At 51.9% G+C, this 20,705-nt stretch overlaps 1 protein-coding gene across 1 annotated transcript; it reads right to left on the bottom strand.

Moving 5' to 3' along the window:
- Positions 1-15,855: 15,855 nt before the first annotated feature.
- On the bottom strand, positions 15,856-20,287 carry PROP1 (PROP paired-like homeobox 1). The gene is made up of 3 exons (XM_008015469.3): positions 19,778-20,287; positions 18,014-18,246; positions 15,856-16,955 (listed from the first exon to the last, which is right to left on the bottom strand). The coding sequence occupies exons 1-3, from the start codon at positions 19,884-19,886 to the stop codon at positions 16,617-16,619; spliced, it is 681 nt and encodes a 226-aa protein (XP_008013660.1). The 5' UTR covers positions 19,887-20,287; the 3' UTR covers positions 15,856-16,616.
- Between the last annotated feature and the right edge of the window lie 418 nt (positions 20,288-20,705).

The following is a 20,705-nucleotide window of genomic DNA, read 5'->3' as shown; positions in this document are numbered from 1 at the left end:
CCAAGTGACAGCATGTAGCTTTCCTTTTGTGAGGAAAGCCCGTGGGATTCACTCCCTTTTCCTGTTTTCTCCGGGGTGAAGCCTCGTGTGTCAGGACAATGTGGGGTCAGGGACTGTCTGGCTGACCCTGGCGAGCCTCTCCCCACGGAGTTCTAGGTGCTATCAGGGCAAGGGGAGTACGCCCAGGGCGGTCGCCCCCAGGGGTGTTTGGATACAGGCCAGGAGCAGGCTACTTTGGGATGGTTGGGGGAGGTAATGAGACTCCCCCGCCGAGGCTCCCTTGGGCGCTGGGAAGATGGGACATCTGGAACCGCCTCCTGCCTGGACCAGTTGATGCTCAGAGCCACTCCCTTGGGTCCTCACCCCTCCTTCCAGGCAGTGGGGACGTGGGTTTCCAGAGGAATCCAGGCCTTTAGGGAGAGTGGGAATCTGACTTTGATCTTACAGCTCCGCACATTTGCTGATTAGTTTATGCCTGTCAGGGGCCTCAGGGCCAGTGCTAAGTCCCAGGGTCTTAGGGTAGGAAAGATGATTCCTCAGACTTCCTGCAGGCATTCGAGCATGGTGGAAGGATCAGTGGAGCCTCCGGTGAAACTTGGCAGATTGAGCACTTCATTTATTTTCACTCTCACGGGATCGTTCCAAAAGATTATCATAAATAAATAGAGAATTCTGAAACCTACAAAGAAAAATACAGCAAAAAACCAGTGAATCAGTTTCAAAGCCTAGGCGGAGAGGCCATAGGATGACCGACAGCAACCCCCTGTGGGACTGGAGAGCAGACGGTTTGGTGGAAACAGCGCCCAGTCGGAACTTGAGGAGAAGCAAAGGGACTGAGCCAGCAGAGCCGGCCCCAGACCCCCGCCCCGGCCTGGGGGAGCTGCAGGTGTGTTCTGGGAACACACTGTTCTGTCCCTTCTATTTTTCTCATCATATAAACTCTGGTTCTAGAAACAACTGACCTGCAGCCAGCTGGCCGGAGCAGCATGTGGTAATGGGGCTGGGCTATTTACAACCCATTGTGACTACTTACAGCCCTACTTACAGGCTGTACCGTGGCCACCTCCCACCACGGTGCTCAGCTATGACGTCAAAATAAGGCAGAGCCGGCCGGGTGAGGTGGGGCAGGGGGCGGGAGCTGTACACACACGTGCTGGGGGCTCAGGGACTCAATACTGTCCGGGGCTGGGGCTGTAAACATGACTGGGGTGGCCCCTGTGCCATGGGGAGGAAGCCCACAGGGAAAATGTCATTCTCATCACATCACACCAAGGGTATCTGCTATTAACATGGCTTATCACTTTTTAAAAATTTTAAGATTTGGTGGGTACATGTGCAGGCTTGTTACGTGGATAAACTGGGTGGTGCTGAGGTTTGGGCTTCTAGTGAACCTGTCACTCAAATAGTGAACACAGTACCCAACAGGTGGTTTTCCAGCCCTTCCCCTGCTCCTGCTCTCCACACTTTTTGAGTCCCCAGTCACATTTTTTTTTTTTTTTTTTTTTGAGACAGAGTCTCTGTTGCCTAGGCTGGAGTATAGTGGCATGATCTCAGTGCCCTGCAACCTCCACTTCCCGGGTTCGAGTGATTCTCCTGCCTCAGCCTCCTGAGTAGCTAGGACTATAGGCACGCACCACCACACTCAGCTAATTTTTGTATTTTTATTTTATTTATTTTTCTTTTTTTTTGAGACGGAGTCTCACTCTGTCGCCCAGGCTAGAGTGCAGTGGTGCGATCTTGGCTCACTGCAAGCTCCGCCTCCCGGGGTTCACACCATTCTCCTGCCTCAGCCTCCCCAGTAGCTGGGACTACAGGTGCCTGCCACCACGCCTGGCTAATTTTTTGTATTTTTTAGTAGAGACGGAGTTTCACCATGCTAGCCAGGATGGTCTCAATCTCCTGACCTCGTGATCTGCCCGCCTTGGCCTCCCAAAGTGCTGGGACTACAGGCGTGAGCCATGGCGCTTGGCCCCATAATTTCTTTATCCAATCCACCCTTGATGGGCACCTGGGTTCATTCATGTCTTTGCTACTGGTTATAGTGCTGGGCTTACCACTGTGGATGCTGACCTTAACCACCTGGTGGGGCTGGTGCTCGTTAGGTGTCCCCGCTCTGCAGTGGCTCCTCCCCACTTCCACACTGCACTCTTTGAAAGGAAGCCATTGACCACAGCTCCCACTTCAGAAGTGGGCAGTTACACACTCTCTGTGTAAGAGTGGGGTAGGTACATAACTTCTTTGGAATTCTCCTGCACAGAATATTTGTCCTTCATTAATTTCTTTATGTAGTCATTTATTTATATTCATATCAATATTGGCTCATGGATATTGATCGTATACTCTGGGTCATAATCCAATACTACTTGATGTATTGTGGTGCTCAGATTGTTCCAGTTTTGACTCTTTTAATTGACCCCCACATCTCTTTGACATAGCCCTATCACAGGGGGTTAGTTGGGTTGTTTGGTTTATTGACTTGTTTTACCATTTTCTGACTTTCTGATGCTCCAGGTGCATCTCGAGTATTTTGTGGCCCAGTGCTAGAAGCAACCATTCTCCAAGGATCTCTGGTTCCTTATCCTGGAGAATGGTATTAGAAACCAAGATCTAGGTGCTGGTGTGCTCATTGCTACTGGGGCATTGTTGCTTCTAGGCCTTCTCAGTGGACAGAGCACAAAAATCTATGTGTGGACGCTCATCCATGTGTATACACGTGAGGGTTAATTTTGTCATCTTGGCTAGGCTATGGTGCCAGTTGTTTGGCCAAACATTAGTCTAGCTGTTGCTGTGATCGTATTTTCTGTATGTGATTAACATTTTAATCAGGATACTTTGAGTAAGGAGATTACTCTTCATAACATGTGGGGGAGGGAGGGCCTCATGCAATCAAAGAGCAAAAATTGAAGTTTCCTGAAGCAGCAGCAGTTTGCCTCAAGACTGCATCATAGAAACCCTGATGGTTTCCAGCCTACAAACTTCAGACTCAAGACTACAACTTGGCCGGGCGCGGTGGCTCACGCCTGTAATCCCAGCACTTTGGGAGGCCAAGGCGAGTGGATTACAAGGTCAGGAGATGGAGACCATCCTGGCTAGCACAGTGAAACCCTGTCTCTACTAAAAATACAAAAAAATTAGCCGGGTGTGGTGGCAGGCACCTGTAGTCCCAGCTACTAGGGAGGCTGAGGCAGGAGAATGGCGTGAACCTGGGAGACGGAGGTTGTAGTGAGCCGAGACTGCGCCACTGCACTCCAGCCTGGGCAACAGAACAACATTCTGTCTCAAAAAAAAAAAAGACTACAACTCTCCTCTGAATTTCTAGCCTGCAGGCCTACTCTACGTAATTCAGGTTTGCCAGCCCCCACAATCACAAGATGTGATACACACACACACACACATACACACACTCACTCTATATTTATGTCTGTGTCCATCTCCAAAGAAGATATACACAGTAAGCACATGAAAAGATGCTGAATATCATTAGTCATCATGGCATTGCAAATCCAGGTCATAAGGAGGTACCACTTCCCATTCACTAGGATAGCTGGAACCACACACTGGGGTAACAACAACGGGTCACAGGATGTGCTGAAATCCAAGCCCTCTCGTTGCTGGTGGGAATGGACGTTGGTGCAGCTGCTTTGGAAAACAGCGTGGCAGTCCTTCCGACAGCCAGCAGAATTGCCATGCCGCCCAACAGTTCCACCTAAGAGAAGTGAAATGCTTTCACACAAAAGTTGGTACATGGTCGTTCATTAGCATCACCATTCACAGTCTTCAAAAAGTGGAAAGTACCAAAATATCCATCAACTGAGGGTGTTTATTTAGGAGGTTTTTTCAGGAGGCAGGAGATGAGAGAGGAGGCAAGGAAAGCACAGGGCCTGGGGAGCACTCAGCAGCAGCTGGTGAGCCTACCCCGCCCGGCGCTCCACCCGGTGCTCCGTGCCGCCATCAGTGGAGTGCCCATGGAGACGTGAGATGAAACCTTGAGCAGCTGAGCACAGAGTCGGCACTCTGGAAAGGACAGTTGCTGTGGTCATCATCGAGTGCCTGTGAGGATAAAACATCTACAGAGCCCCCGGCCAGCTCTAAAGCATTCAGAGCACACAGGGAGCCTGGGGTGTCTTCCCTTCCACTTCCCTCACTGCTCTAGCCTGCCTGCCCTCCTGCCCAGCTCGCCGGCAGCTGCACTGAGCCATTGTGAGTCTCGTGGCAGGTCTTGGAGGTGTGTGTGTGTGTGTGTGTGTGTGTGTGTGTGAGAGAGAGAGAGAGAGAGAGAGAGACACAGAGACAGAGATGGAGACACAGAGCATGTGGGAGTTCATTTCTCCCTGGCACCAGATGGCGGATGAGGACAAGCAAGATCACACAGGATCCAGGTTCTTTGGCACAACTGAGCCCCACTGCCCATCGTCCCACCCTCAACCTTGGCCTGTCCGCAGCTTGCTGCTGCCCCAAACTCCAGGCTTCCAAGCACTTACTGGAACCATTTTTTCTCACATAGCCCTCCAACTCTTAGTCAGGCCTTAGTAAGGCTCTGTGCACCCCCAGTCAGAGACAGTCTGTTTCCCCAGCCAGCGGGGAGTTTCTGGTTTGCCAAGACTCAGAGGCTGGTGGAAGCCAGACTGGGGAGGGGGTGGCTCTCCTGGCTGAGGAGGGGAGAGATGGGGCAGGCTCTCTTAGAAGAGGAGGCCGGAGACTCTGATGGGTAAGGGAGCCAGCCGTGCCAGGACTGGGCAGAGCGTGTTCATAGCACAGGTGGTTGCAAGCGCAGAGCCCTGAGGGTGAAAGGCAGAGCTGCGGTGGGGCTTAGAGGAGAACAAAGGGTGGAGAGAAGTGGGGAAGGGTGGCCAGGGGCCCAGTCAGACCAGGCCTCATGGACTCTGGTGGCCACTTCAGATTCTATTTTGGCTGCAGGTTTTAATCCCAACAGCAGTGTGACCTGGTCGCACTTGAGAAACATGGGCAGCTGCCGTGACAAGCACACGTTGAAGCGGATGGATGTTAGGGGGCTTTGCTGTGGCGGGAGTGAGCATGATGATGGCATGGGCTGGGCATGGTGGGAAGGCTAGAGAGAAGCGGGAAGACTGGGTGCGTGAAGTGACCTCACCTGCCCAGGACTCACTGAAGTCACGGCGGGTGCGTGAAGAGGAACGAAATCTAGGGACTCCCGGGTCTCTGGCCTGCGTCTCCCGCATCTCTGCCCTGTGTCTCCCGGGTCTCTGGCCTGCGTCTCCCGGGTCTCTGGCCTGTGTCTCCCGGGTCTCTGGCCTGCGTCTCCCGGGTCTCCAGCAGGCAGCGGGGATGTCAGTGCCAGCATGGGGTTGGCGGCGGATAACGCGGGAGGGGCTTGGTGGACCCCTTGCTAGGTGGGGCGGGGGCTCTGGCCCTCCTGTGCATCCCTTTTTGTACATCACGGTGTGGGCGGTGCTGTTCTGGGGCAATGTGGATCCGTTATTCATTACAGCACGGCGCCATTGCTATTTTCTTGTTTATTTGCTTAGTTATTGTATATCCCCCAAATAGAATGAATGGCTTGCTGAAGTATCGCTTGTGCCTAGAACAACACTGGCACAGGGCAGTGGCTCGATAGATATTTGCTGACTGGATGGATAAAAGGATGGATGGTGGACAGGTGGATAGTGGATGGATGGCCGAATGGTGGATGGATGGTGGATGGATGGGTGGATGGATGGATGGATGGATGGTGGATGGATGGATGGCTCTGACAGGGGAATAGGAAGTTTGACAAGTTGCTTCAGAGCCCAGAGAAGTTGCGGGGGAGCGGGGCTAGGAGCAGCAGCCCTGCCATCCTTCCCTCCCTGAACCACCTGATTCTCACAGCCCGTCCCAAATGGGCAAGGGGTTCAGGCATCCAGGGAGACGCACAGTCGCTGCCACATCAGGGCTCAACAGTCTAGTCTCCTGCCCAGCGTGCCGTTTCTCCTGCCTACACCACCACTCTCCCTCCCACCCCAGGGCACAGGGGCCTCCCCTGGGATCTGACCCCTCACCTCCGACATGGTCTCCAGAGGGCCGGAAGGAGTGCCTGGGACCTTTTGCACAGCCTCCAAGGAAGAAGCAGCCAGGAGGCACCATAGAGCTGAGGTTTTGCAGAGGCAGGACAGCTGCCAGCACCCAGGGCCCCGCCCAAGGTGACAAGGAGGTGCCGCAGCCAAGAGGGTTCCCCTGTGGGTTCACTGCTGCTGCCCGCCACCCGGATCTGGGATGGCAAGACCGCTGGGGACACTTAGCTTAGCTGGGACAGTGTCTCAGGAAGCGGGAAACAGTTGGATCTGCAGAGTGGTGCCTGTGGAAAGTCAGCACACAAGGAAAGTCCCCATCAGTGTGTAGCAGGAGGTCCTGTGTCCAGCCACGGCTTTCAGAACCAAGGGCTTCTGCAGGTGTCCTAGGCCAGGGCTGCTCTGACCCTCCCATTCCTTTCCCCTCCAACCCCCTCCAATGTACAAAACACAGCACCTGCAGGTGTGCTCAGAAGAGGAACTCCGCAGAGTGGAGCCAAGTCTCTGACATGGGAGAGAGGGAGAGGATCCCCTCTAGAAGCCTGGCCTGGGCTCACATGATCCTGTCCTGGTATGTCCCAGTGTCCAGCAGGAACTTCTTGGGTCCAAGACAAATCTCCAGCTGTTGGCTCCCTGCGTGGCACTAGGTAGGTGCCTGATAAATATTCGCAGGATTCTGTAGAATCAGAATTCCCGTTGTGCTATCTGAGGAGTCCGACAGAAAAGCCGAAGAGGTTATACCAGGGGAGGGAAGGTGGTCTTGGGGTCTGAACAGTTCATCCACTGCTGCTCAGGTAGGTAGTTTCACCCGGGTCAGTTTTGTCTTCTGGAGAGGGGCGAGGTGACCTGACTTCCTCCACCAAGGGCGCCTATCCCTTCCCTGCAACTGGAGAGCTGATGTGCTCAGGAACTGACTGTCACCACCCCACCCCCTCTTCACCTTGCCAGCACTTAGGCCTCAGGCCCTGATTCTTGGGGTGTCTTATGTCCTCCTTACCCTACGGCAACATGGGCCCATCACACTGTAGAAAATGTTGGATTCTCCCAGAGGGAACCTGTCTACTAGACAAAACACAGTGACTACCTGTGTCCCATTCAGAGGAACAAAGACGCCAGGTCTCAGGCGACTCAGGAGTCCTGCAACCAAATTTGATTGGTCCCTAAGCCCCAAAGCCTTCAGCCATATAGCTTCCTAGCCATATACAGATACTGAAAACCTCCCCAAACACACACAGTCATTCTCTCCCCAGCCTCCCCGACACCTACACACCTGGGCAATGGCCACTCTGTGCAGCGGACCCCTACCCCTCCTCCACCTTGGGCTGCTTGTTGGGTGCCATGACAGCAGTAAGGCGCGCCCTGGGCATCCAGATGCTGCCTGTGAGGGGGTGAATTGAGGGGCAGGCTGGAGGGAGGGGTGATCTCGGTGAGGTGGGAACTTGGAAGACTTCCAGGCTAATTTTGCCCAAATTCAAAAGAGGAGTCTCAGAGAGCCTCTTGAGTTCAGCTGCTTCTTCCAGCTAATAAGCGAGGGTGTGGGTGCTCCAGTTTCGGGGGAGAGGTTCAGATAATTTCAACAAAACCTGGAAAAAGGAGCCATTGTAATGCTCACCCAGCACAGTCTTAGAGCAGGCAGAGCCCCTGCTGTGAGGCCAGCACTGGAGAGCCCTGGGCCTCCTGCAGTAGCGCCTCTCTGGGGAGCGGGGCGAGTAGTTCCGGGAGCAGGGTGGGTAGTTCTCAGGGTCCAGGGCATGTGCCACCCCGAGCCGCAGCCCCTTCTCCCACTTTTAGCCCAGGGTCCCAGTACTGGGATTCCCTGACCGAATGGCACCCATCCAGCTATTCCCGGAGCCCATCTTGCCCAGGGCAGGTCAAGCCTTGAGTCTCAGAGAGCCAACTGGGGGCACCATTTGCGGAGTGGCGTCCCCCCTCGAGCTGGGAGAGCCCTCTCCTGGGGAGCCGAGCTGGGTAGAGACGCGGAGCAGGCAGCGTGCCGAGCTTTTCACTTGTCCTCTGGCCGATCTTGGAGGCCAGGCGCCCGTTTCTGGAAGAAAAACCAAAGCTGGACTGGGAAGGACTCTTGTGGAGACCCGGACGTCAGGCGTGGCGCGCTGGGGAAGCAGCTCCCCGGGGACCCAGGAGGCGCCGGCCGGGTTGAGCCGGGCTGGCTCCGACCCAAGAGAGCTCTTCTCACGACGAGCAGGTCCCTTTGCATCACGCGGGGCTGCCAGGCGCAGTTTTCACTGGGCCGACGGTGCGGAGATGGGCCAGAGTCCTGGGCTCATAAATGCCTGGAGCACACAGCAAGGCGCTGCCCTCGGCTCCGTGAAGGTGAGGGGTAAAGCCGGCCCGGAGTCCCGTGGGGTGCAGGAGGGACCCCGCGGGTTGCAGCGGACCCTCGACGGAACGTTCCAGGCAGGCGAGATCTCGCACAGAATGTGCCCTTTTGAAGGCTCTGCTTTGTCCTTGTTAAACTTGCGTCTGGCAGCGCGACTGCCGCGGCTCCGGAGCAAGATTAGAGTTTCCGCTCGCAGGGGCGCGCCCGGGGACCGCGCCTCCCCGCCCGGTCTCAGCGCCGTGGCCCAGGGCTCGTCTTCAGTGGTGAGGGGCGCCCAGATCGCTGCATCCCCTGGAGCTGTGCGCCCGGCCAAGCCACCCAGAGCTCCCGCCCCGCACACCCACTCGAGCGCCAAGTCCTTCCTTTTCCAAACTCGAAGTTGGATCCTGCTGGGAAGGCCCCTTCCTGAAAGACTGGGGATTGCGATTTCCCAGCACAAAGTCGAATTCATGACTTCACCTTCAACCGGGCTGCATTCTCCCCTTGGCAAGAATGGGATGGAGCGAGGGTGGAGCTGCTGGAAGGACACTCGTGTTATTCTTTCCATCGCGAAGGGGCAACCACTTCTAACCCTCTGCCAGTTTTAAGCTTTAAGAGTCTCTCCTCGGCCGAACGCGGCGGCTCAAGCCTGTAATCCCGGCACTTTGGGAGGCCGAGGCGGGCGGATCACGAGGTCGGGAGATCGAGACCATCCTGGCTAATACAGTGAAACCCGGTTTCTACTGAAAATACAAAAAATTAGCCGGGCGAGGTGGCGGGCGCCTGCAGTCCCAGGTACTCGGGAGGCTGAGGCAGGAGAATGGTGTGAACCCGGGAGGCGGAGCATGCAGTGAGCTGAGATCCGGCCACTGCACTCCAGCCTGGGAGACAGAGCGAGATTCCATCTTAAAAAAAAAAAAAAAAAAAAAAAAAAAAAGAAAAAGACTGTCTCCTCTACTGAGAAGGGAAGACAGGGGAGTCCGTCGGGTGCGCACTCCCCCGTCGCCCAGGCTGAGTGGCTGGGGCGCCAGTCTGCGGTGTTACGCCCCAAAGCCTCCGGCCTTTTCAGTCCAGGGTACCGCAGGCGCCAGAACTCCGGCGGGTGGGCGGCGAGAAGGGCTCTCTAGTGCGCGCCCCTCCCTTTCCTTAGCCCTCTCCCCTCCCCCGCGGGAGGCCGGAGGGTCGGGCTGCAGGAGAGGAGGTCGGCGAGGACTAGCGGATGGAGAATGGAAGGGCGCAGAGAACTTGACTTCCCGCCTTGTGTGCTTTCCAGGCCTGCTCAGGGGCCAGTGTGGGGAGGGCGAGGGAGACCCCAGGTCTGCGCCACCGCGGGAGTGAGCCTGAAAAGCTGCTGGGAGAACCCCCTCCAACATAGAGTGCCCAGAAGAGATTGTAACACCTATGGAGATTTAATGAACTGATGAAGGGATCAATTCGATTCAGTGTGAGAATGTTAGTTTATCTAATAGCTGGTATAGTTGTCCATCTAGAAGAAACTCAGTCCTCTGGTTTTCGGTATACACAAAATTGGTTCTGGATTTATTATAGGTTTTTTGTTTTGCTTTGCTTTTGGTCAAATCGTTAAAGAAGTATTAGGGGGCATTTTTCTAGGCTTTATTATTATTATTATTAATTATTAGGTGAGACAACATCCTAAACTATACTTTTTGGCAAGCTAATCAGGCAGTATCTCTTACCATTTTAAATGCACATAATCTTTAACACAGCAATCCTAACTTGGGACAGCTATCCCCCAAAAATACAACCAACTGGGTAAGAGGAAACTGTAGGGGAAACTGTTTTGACAGAAACCGGCATTAAGGCCCTCCTTTCCAGTTTTGATTCTATGGAGTCTCTGAGGCCTTCCTGGCCTTTGGGCTATTTTGCAACATTGTAGCTGATTGCAATGCAAAAATAGCCCTGGCCCCTAGGCGTGTACATGAGTTCTGTTCCGTGGAGCTGGAGTTGACTACCCTCTCCAACTGCCCAAGAGGCCAGTTTTGTGTCCATTCACACGTTCACTTTGCTATTCATCTATAAAAGTGTCTGTTCTTTGGATTGTCCTTGGTTTAAACATCTTCTTCACTGCCTCATTGATAATGAATTAAGATATTTATACACAATTATTTTGCATCTCTGAGTCATGATTTTACCTTGAAAAAATCCTTTAGCAATACAACTGCAGAGGCACAAAACACAACACTAAACTGACTTGAATGGTAGAGGAATGGCTGAGAGGCCCATGAACTGCCAGTTAGCAATGAAAACAATAAAATCTGTATGATCCACTTGCAAGATGTCCATAGGTTGTTAGTTTTAAAAAGACGTTAACGGGTTAGTATATATGGCAGGATCCCATTTTTATTTTTATTTTTAAAGATGGAGTCTGGCTCTGACGCCAGGCTGGAGTGCAGCCGTGAGATCTCGGCTCACTGCAACCTCCACCTCCTGGGTTCCAGTGATTCTCCTGCCCCAGCCTCCCGAGTAGCTGCGACTACAGGTGTTTGCCACCACGCCCAGTATTTTTAGTAGAGACGGGCTTTCACCGTGTTGGCCAGGAGGGTCTCGATCCCCTGACCTTGTGATCTGCCTGCCTCAGTCTCCCAAAGTACTGGGATTACAGGTGTGAGCCACCCGTGCCTGGCAGGATCCCATCTTTAATTTTTAAAAGGAAAAAGCCATTAGCCTGGGCTAGTACAACAAACACAAAGCCACCTAGACAGCACTGAGTACCTCCGGGTTCAGCTCCTGTGTTACACTGTGCTTTCCACTTCTAAAACGTGCTGTCATTTGTGTGCTTGTCTTCCAAGTTTACTTACTATGTATGCACTGGTGGAGGCCAAAGGAATTCTATCTCGCATGAGAAGCTGGTCATTCTATTTTGGATGCTAAGCCACCAAGTGGACTTCTGATTAACCCCGTTCTGGGAATGTCTCCAAGACTGTTCCTTGTGTAAGAGTAGGTAAGCAGATACTCACCGTAAATCTGCACTTAGGACTAAGTCGTACCCATTCCCTCTGAAGCACGGGTGCCCCTCCCCTCTAGTATAGAATCCCTGGGTCTTAAGGGGTTAGACACTATCTTCTCTGGCCACAGCCTAGGACACGGATGTGGCTTCTGCTGTCAGGCCCTGTTCAATGTTTTTTGTTTTTGAGATGGAGTCTCGCTCTGTCACCCAGGCTGGAATGGACAGGTGCAATCTCAGCTCACTGCAACCTCTGCCTCCCAGATTCAAGCGATTCTCCTGGCTCAGCCTCCTGAGTAGCTGGGATTACAGGTGTGTGCCACCATGTCTGGCTAATTTTTGTATTTTTAGTAGAGACGGGGTTTCACCATGTTGGTCAGGCTGGTCTCGAACTCCTGACCTCGTGATCTGCCCACATCAGCCTCCCAAAGTGCTGGGATAACAGGTGAGCCACAGTGCCTGGCCTCAATGTTTCTTTTTAAGAAACTGAATTGGTCGGCCTCTTTCTTTGGCCTCTTAGCTTCCTTGGACTTTGGAGTGGATTTACACAGGCCTGCCCACTGCGAATCAGCGCTCTAACATATACCATGCAGAAGTAAACATATAATCATTTTTAAACTTTTACATAATGTTTATTTTGCACATTTAAACACTTTATAAAAGGATATGATATATTGAAGTTGTTTTTTAAAGAAAAATTCTGGTCAGGCGCAGTGGCTCATGCCTGCAATTCTAGCACTTTGAGAGGCTGAGGTGGGTGGATCATTTGAGGTCAGGAGTTCGAGACTAACCTGGCCAACATGGTGAAACCCTGTCTCTACTAAAAAAAAATAAAAATAAAAATAAAAAGTACAAAAAGTAGCCGGGTTTGGTAGCATGCACCTGTAGTCCCAGCTACTCTGGAGGCTGAGACAAGAGAATTGCTTGAACCTGGGAGGCGGAGGTTGCAGTGAGCCAAGATCTCACCACTGCACTCCAGCCTGGGAGACAGAGCAAGACTCGGTCTCAAAAAGAAAAAAAAAAAAAAAAGATTTGTTTTTTTTTAAATCCCTAAAGGACATAAGAGAAGTCTGGAAGAAACGACAAGACACACCTTGTGTTTGGCTAAGAAAATTAAACATTTTAAAGGTATCGATAATTCTTACATTTTCAATCATTAAAACACTGTGGTGCTGAACTAGAATAGAGAAACTGATGAAAAAGAATGAGGAGTCCACAGCTGTCCCATATATATATATACACACACACACACATATATACACACACACACACACACATATATAAAAATAAGAACTCAGTATATGAAAAATTATGATTTTACAAATCAGTAGGGTGAAGTTTGACTATTAAGTAAATGACATTGGAATAACTAATTAGCTGATTAAGGGAAACTGCAAGACTATTTTGCTGCACAGAGCAAAATAAATTTCAGGTGATTCAAGGCATAACCTTTTGATCCAAATAATAAAGAAAACAGATCAAACCACTAAAACCAGATTTCTCACCTGGGGCTCTTCATCTGAACCACATAACACAGAAAATGAACTGAGTGACTGATTTCTAAAACATCTACCAGTTCTACAAAACTGGTTTCATTCTAGATGTTTAAGACAGAAGTTAATGCCTTACATACAACAGGTGTAGGAAATCAGTGTTAATTCTCTCAGGAAACTGTCACTGAGAAAGGCTAAAAGACAAATAACCACCTGTCAAAAATAGTTGCAACATGTGGCCCGGCGTGGTGGCTCATATCTGTAGCCCCAGCACTTTGGGAGGCCGAGGCCAGTGGATTGCTTGAGCTCACAAGTTCCAGACCAGCCTGGCCCACACAGTGAAACCCCATAAAAATACAAAAATTAGTCGGGCATGGCAGTGTGCATCTGTAGCCCCAGCTACTTGGGAGACTGAGGCAGGAGAATCGCTTGAACCCGGGAGGCAGAGCTTGCAGTGAGCTGAGATGGTGCCACTGCACTCCAGCCTGGATGACAAAACGAGACTATGTCTCAAAAAAAAAAAAAAAAGTTGCAACATGTATGAATAGGAATTCATATCCCTAATCCACAAAGCACTCAGACGCTAATAAAAGATGACTATATCAATATACAAATACACAACGCAGAGGCAATGCAGAAAAGAAAAATAGGCCAGGCACGCTGGCTCATGCCTGTAATCCCAGCATTTTGGGAGGCCAAGATGGGCAGATCACAAGGTCAGGAGATCGAGACCATCCTGGCAAACACGGTGAAACCCCATCTCTACTAAAAATACAAAAAATTAGCCGGGCGTGGTGGCAGGCGCCTGTAGTCCCAGCTACTCGGAAGGCTGAGGCAGGAGAATGGCGTGAACCTGGGAGGCAGAACTTGCAGTGAGCCGAGATCGCACCACTGTACTCCAGCCTGGGCGACAGAGCGAGACTCCGTCTCAAAAAAAAGAAAAATGTAAATTGCCAATAAACGTGAAACTGTTTTAACTCTCACTAGCAATTAATGAACATTTTAAAATAAGCAACTCTTAGAAGACATCACTCTCAGTTAACAAATTGTCAAAAATGGTACAGGTTAACAAGGAGGTACTGAAACCAATACCAGGTTCTTTTGCTGGAATTCAAACCAGTGTAATTTTTCTAGAAGGCAGTCTGGCCCAAGGACATAATTAGGTAGGAGTGCAAGTGTGTAATACAGGGGTTGTGACTCCAGACTTTTTAATAATATATATTAAAAGACTACACACGACTTGAGTATCTATCACTAAAGGCTTGTTTAAAGATTATTCTATGGAATGAGTGTGGTAGCTCATGCCTTTAATCCCATCACTTTGGAAGGTCGAGGCAGATGGATCACATGAGGTCAGGAGTTCGAGACCAGCCTGGCCAACGTGGTGAAACCCTAGCTCTCCTAAAAATACAAAAATTAGATGAGGCCAGGTGCAGTGGGTCATGCCTGTAATCCCAGCACTTTGGGAGGCCGAGGCAGGCGGATCACCTGAGGTCAGGAGTTCAAGACTGGCCTGTTGAATATGGTGAAACCCCATCTCTACTGAAAATAGAAAAATTAGCAGGCCTTGGTGGTGGGTGCCTGTAGTCTCAGTTACTTGGGAGGCTGAGAGAGGAGAATCACTTTGAACCCGGGAGGCGGAGGTTGCTGTGAGCTGAGACCACACCAGCCTGGGTGACAGAGGGAGATTCCGTCTCAAAAAAAAAATTATGTGGGCATGGTGGTGCATGCCTATAATCTCCCAGGTACTCGGTTGGCTGAGGCAGGAGAATTGCTTGAACTTGGGAAGTGGAGGCTGCAATGAGCCAAGATCACACCATTGCACTCCAGCCTGGGTGACAAGAGCAAGACTAAGTCTCAAGAAAAAAAAAAAAAAATTCTTCTGTGAAGTGCTGTGAGCACAAGAATGCCAGCTGACAGCCGCCACTGCTGCCATCACCACCCACCTCCCTCCACAGGCTTCATTCTTCACTCCTTCCAGCTGCCTCCCCATCCCTTGTCCCCTACCCTCTGCCCTGCTTCTGCAGAAGGTAACACTGCTGAGGTTTGGGGAGCAGGGCTGCAGGCACAGGGAAACTTCCTTCCCACTAAATGGGTAGCAAGGATGGGACAGGGAAGAGGAGTTGGAAGAGAGGAGAGGGATGAAAGAAGGAGGGGAAAAAAACCGAAGAATAAAAATCTTATCTAGAGGCACACGAAAAAATAAAAATTAAAAAAGAAAAATAGGCCTGGCATGGTGGCTCACACCTGAAATCCTAGCACTTTATGAGGCTGAGGCAGGTGGATCATTCGAGGTCAGGAGTTCGAGACCAGCCTAGACAACATGGTGAAACCCCATCTCTACTAAAAATACAAAAAATTAGCCAGGCATGGTAGCACACCCTGTAATCCCAGCTACTCGGGAGGGTGAGGCAGGAGAATCATTTGAACACGGGAGGCAGATGTTGCGGTGAGCTGAGATCATGCCATTGCATTCCAGCCTGGACAACAAGAGCAAAACTCCATCTCAAAAAAAAAAATTAAAAATTAAAAAAGTAGTCTTCTATAAACCTGCCAATAAGAGAGGTAAGTCTACATGTAAATCAGTGAATTATGAGTAAAATAAGTGCATAATAAGCAATATGATATAAAAATTGTACCATGAACTAGGCTCCATGCTGTTTCTTTGGAGAGGGTTCAGACCAAGGCATTTCCCAGACAAGGCAGGTCCCTTCCTGGGAATGGCCCCTTATCAGTCTCAGACGGTTTGGTCTTAGAAAAGTTTGCCCTAAATCAAATGGCTTCTTCTCCATCAGAAACCACATATGTTAAAATGTGCCGCTGATTTAAAAGTTAGTTGAAGGCAGACGCTGAAGACTTCTACAGGCAAAACTAATCAAATGTTATTTATGTATTTTTTATAAGACATTGGAGGGCATTCCTTGATGTTCAGATTTGCACAGGTTTGTTGGAAGTGGGATAGACTAGAGTTAAGGGAACCTATGCAGACAGTAAGTCAGAAAATACGGGGTCAGAAAAAGCCAAGTCTCTGCTGGAATGGAAAGGAGAAGACACTCCCAAGAGATATTTCAGCCGGGCGCGGCAGCTCACGCTTGTAATCCCAGCACTTTGGGAGGCCGAGGCGGGCAGATCACGAGGTCAGGAGATCGAGACCATCCTGGCTAACAGTGAAACCCCATCTCTACTAAAAATACAAAAACAAAATTAGCTGGGCGTGGTGGCAGGCGCCTGTAGTCCCAGCTACTCAGGAGGCTGAGGCGGGAGAATGGCGTGAACCCAGGAGGTGGAGTTTGCAGTGAGCCAGAATCGCGCCACTGGACTCCAGCCTGGGTGACTCCGTTTCAAAAAAAAAAAAATCCTAGGACAGAATAAACAAAAGTGAGTGACTGATTGGGATGGCGGGGTGGGCAATGGGGAAGGGATGTATAGGTAGACTCTAAATCAGAAGCCTTACTGAAATCAGCCAGAAAGAGCTGGGATCTTCTTCAATCGTGATCTCAGTTAATGAAGGCCCTCATGTCTGAGACCTTCAATCATCTCCACTCACCAGCAACCGTCTCCATCAATATCACCCTTCAGCAGGCAGCTCCACGGAGGCCTCTTTGCCTGTCTCTTCCAGCAGCTCACCTCCCCAGATTTCCTCCACTCATCACCACAGTAAGAATTCACCACGATCTCCCACTTTTAAATTTCCAATTGCTGAGCCGACCCTCACCATACTTCTGCTTCACCCATAGAAGGAAAGGAAGCCACCCCAATTTCTTGTTTTGTCACGAGGGCCACAGGCTGGTGGTCACCTTAGTGGTACTTGTTTGACCTCAGTTCCAGGACTTGGATGGCTCAAGGCTGAGGGGGAGCATGGGAGGGGGTGGGGGGCAAGGCAGATGGCCAGCAGGGGTTGGGTGCAAGGCAGGGTACCAGTCCTCAGACTGGTGTGGCAAAGCAAAGGTGCCTCCTGTGGAGGGCTGGGAGGGGAGGGCGTGGCTGTAGGGGTGAGGGAAGCAGGTCACTGGTGGTGGTGGTGGCACGTAGGAGTAGGGGCAAGCAGGGGACTCTGGCAAGAAGCTGGAAAAGGCGGCAGGAGACAGATGGGCCAGGGGCTGAAGCAGTGAGCGCTCTTGCTTCCGTTGCTTAGCTCTGCGGTTCTGGAACCAGACCTGAGAAGGGGGAGCAAACACATCAGAGCCCACACCTGACACTGGTGCTGACACCCTACTCCAACGACAAGAGGTGCAGGGACAGGGAGCAGGCCTCTCCAGCATGGCCAGAGGAAGTAAAGCCCTTCCACAAGGTTGGCTGAGCCTGGTCTGCTGACAAAGGAACCCACAGACTTATCCCCAACCTGCATCCACATGTGCCCTTTTCTACCACTCTGGGCTAATAAGAAATGCCAACTTCCAACAAGGAGATACATATGGTGACAGTGACATTTCCCTTCCCCAGAGAATGGGAAATTTCCCCTACGGTTAAGTTTAACAATGAAGACTGTAGATAAATGTAATTGCTATAGACAAGCTTGAATTTAGGGTAGGGTTTATTAAAGCTAACCAACTCTGGGGTTAGGGTTGAAGGATCATCTGGCTCATTGAGTTTCAAGGCTATTATTAGGGACAAGGTTCCGAATGTGTGTGAACAGTTAGGATTGAACTTCCGCTGGAATTGGCATCACTTTTTTTTTTTTTTTTTTTGAGACAGAGTTTTGCTCCTGTTGTTCGGCTGGAGTGCAATGGCACGATCTTGGCTCACTGCAGCCTCTGCCTCCCGGGTTCAAGTGATTCTCCTGCCTCAGCCTCCCGAGTAGCTGGGATTAATGATAGCCATCTGCCACTATGCCCAGTTTATTTTTTGTATTTTTAGCAGAGATGGGGCTTCACCATGTTAACCAGGCTGGTCTCGAACCCTTGACCTCGTGTGATCCACCCACCTTGGCCTTCCAAAGTGCTGGGATTACAGACGTGAGCCATTGCGCCCAGTCAGAATTGGCATCACTATTAAAAATTGAGGGTAGGTGTTGAAATTCAAGTTAGATTAGCATATAGCTAGGGTTAAACTCAAGTGATATGATAGTCTCAATGCAGACGCTCTGATGCTGGTGGTCAGATGAGGCCTGTGTCTGGTGACTGTTTAGGTTAGGGTTACAATGCCTAACATTCTAGGATAGCACCAAAGAAACCTGCATTTCTTCCCTGAGAGAGGAGGGATCCTGGAGCATCACCTGGATTCGGGCCTCGCTGAGGCCGGTGTCCCGGGCAAGACTCTCCCGGGCCCAGATGTCTGGGTACTGGTTCCTCCCAAAGGCTGACTCCAGCTGTTCCAACTGCACTGGACTGAAGGTGGTGCGATGGCGGCGCCGGGAGTGCGGGCGGCCCCTCTGTCCTCCTTGCGGGGAGAACCTTGGTCTCCCGACTCCTGCACCAGGGAGCCTCCTGCAGGGTGGAGCACTCGAGTCTGAGAAGGGAGAGAAGCAAGAGGTGGCTTCTGAGGAGGACGCTCCTCAGTGCTGGGCCACATGTGCCTGTCCCCGGATTCCGCTCAGTGCTTCCTGTGCTGCTCCAATCTTTTTTCTTTCTTTCTTTCTTTCTTTCTTTCTTTCTTTCTTTCTTTCTTTCTTTCTTTGAGACAGAGTCTTGCTGTCTCCCACACTGGAGTGCAGTGGTGTGATCACAGCTCACTGCAGCCTCGAAGCCCTGGGCTCCAGTGATCCTACTGCCTTAGTCTCCTGAGTAGCTGGGACTATAGGTGCGCACCAACACACCCAGCCAATTAAAAAAAAAAAAATTAGAGATGAGGTCTTGCCATGTTGCCCAGGCTGGTCTCAAACTCCTGGCCTCAAGCAATCCTCCCATGTCAGCCTCTTAAAGTGCTGGGATTACAGGACTGAGCCACTGCCCCCAGCCCTGCCCCACCAGGAATCTTTTGGCTGCCCATAGCTTGGTTCCTGCACCCTGCTCAGCCTCGGCCCCTGGTTGCCTCTGAGTCTCTGACACCAGGCTGTGCTGTCTACGCAGGGAACAACCTCAGACTCATTCCTGGCCCTGGCACTCGTGCACTGTCTACCTGGCAACTCTACCGTCTGCCCACTTCCTACCGCACCGCCAGACACACACCCCTCCATGGACATTCACCTCTCTGGACAGGCACAACCGCCTAGGGCTCACCCTGCGGGTCTGCTGTGTGCACCTGCACCCTAACCACCATCCCAGCGGTCTAGGGAAGACCCAGTGCTTGTCCCCTGCTGGCGAGGCTCAGGTTCAACCTGCGCCTTCTTCAAACTGCTGCCATCTCCTGCACCCCTCACCTGGGAAGATGAGCACCCCCCTCTTCCGCTCAGACACACCCTTCCCTACTTACTTTTCATCTTCTCCCTACCCCTGCCCTGGCCCAGCCACCAGCCTGTAGGAACTTGAGCTCGTGGGAAAGGCTTGCCTCTCCTCCCCACAGGCTCCCTAAGCCCCCACACTAATTAGTCTGAGAGCTGCTGGGGAGGAGAGAACAGAGAGGGAAAGGACACACCTGGAAGGCGCCCACCAAGAAAAGATGTTTGGAGCTGAGGCACCGTCCCCATGGGGGCCCAAGGGTGTGGACCGTCCTAGAGCTCACTGTCCACCATGGGGACACACACGGAGCCCGCTCTCCCACCCGGGACCCAAAGCCCTGGCCCCTCTACCTGCCTTCATCAGAGAAGGCAGTGCCTTGGGCTGACCAACTCTGAGGTCAGGAGTGAGGGGACAGAGGTAACTGTCTCACATCCCCACCGCGATGTGAGCTGTTCAGCTGCCCCTGCCTGCCAAGGGCTCAATTCCCCAGTCTGTAAAGCCGAGGGGTGCTCCAGTCCCTTACTTTTGAAGGTTCCCACAGTTTTAACATGCTGGGATTCTGTTTTTAGTTTCTCCTCCTAACCTTCTTCATGGAGCCTATACTTTCAGCCTCACACCCGCTACCTCCTCAGGGACCCACGCACACCGGGACAGTCACTCACCCACCATGGTGGTCAGGGTCCCAGCGGCCGGGTATCTCTCTGGCAAGAGGCTGCTGCCGACTCGTCCCTTCTTTGGCTTCTCAGCCTGGCGCCTCCTTTCTGCTTCCATGGCTCGCCACGGGGACCAAGTGTCCCTGAATCTCTGACTCAAGATTTCTCTGCTTCCGCAGCTCCTCTCCACACCTGTTCTCTCCCCTTCTCCCCCTGTGAGTGCCACTCTCTGGGTCTCTTTCTGAATGTGTGTAGGTGCAGGTAGCTATCTCTGACTTTTCACTGTCTTTACCTTTTTTCTAATTGTTTCCTAATTCTCCCTTCCTTGGCTTGAGTGTCATCTCATTCTCCTGTCTCGGCCTCACCTGTTGCTCTGTTTCTGACTCTACTTTTCTCTGCCTGGCCCTTCTCTCCACTGGGATGCTGCTCTCTTCTGTCAACTGCCTACTTTCCCATTCCACCCCCCAGTCTTGGAGGAGTGACCTCCTCCCCGCCCCTGCGGGCCCCTCCAATCACCACACGGTCGCCAGAGCCCCCTTGCTCAGGGAGGATCACAAGCCGGATGAGGGAAGGTGTTCTGTCGGAGGGTCCAGGGACTGGGGCCAAGGGCTCGTATTCCCCGAGGACGGCATTCTTTTGTCCTGTTAAATCCCCTCCTGGGAGCAGGCAGGGGGAGGAGGAGAAAATGCATTCCTCCTGAGACCCCCTCCTCACAGCCCCACTGTGGGGAGAGGAACAAAGAGCTGGGGAAAGGGACCCAGGAGTGGAGCCTGCCTGGCATCTCAGCATGGGGGTGACACCTAAGGACCTGTTTCCAGGAAACTAAAAAAAGGAGAAGTCACAAGTGCACGCCAGCCCCTCTCAGACACCCTGATAGTTCAGAATACACCAGCCAGTGCTCAGGCCAACCTGAACCCACTCCGGAGAATGGGCCTCC

Source organism: Chlorocebus sabaeus, chromosome 23, assembly GCF_047675955.1.
Source record: "Chlorocebus sabaeus isolate Y175 chromosome 23, mChlSab1.0.hap1, whole genome shotgun sequence".
Taxonomy (NCBI): domain Eukaryota; kingdom Metazoa; phylum Chordata; class Mammalia; order Primates; family Cercopithecidae; genus Chlorocebus; species Chlorocebus sabaeus.
This window is presented reverse-complemented; position numbering and strand designations above follow the sequence as displayed.

Bases quoted from the DNA above. Each gene is read 5' to 3' on its own strand.
- PROP1 (XM_008015469.3), bottom strand. From the start codon at position 19,886: ATGGAAGCAGAAAGGAGGCGCCAGGCTGAGAAGCCAAAGAAGGGACGA. The intron at 18,247-19,777 runs GTGAGTGACTGT...CTCCCTTCTCAG, and splicing joins GACCCTGACCACCATGGTGG to ACTCGAGTGCTCCACCCTGC. The intron at 16,956-18,013 runs GTGATGCTCCAG...CCCCCTTCTCAG, and splicing joins TCAGCGAGGCCCGAATCCAG to GTCTGGTTCCAGAACCGCAG.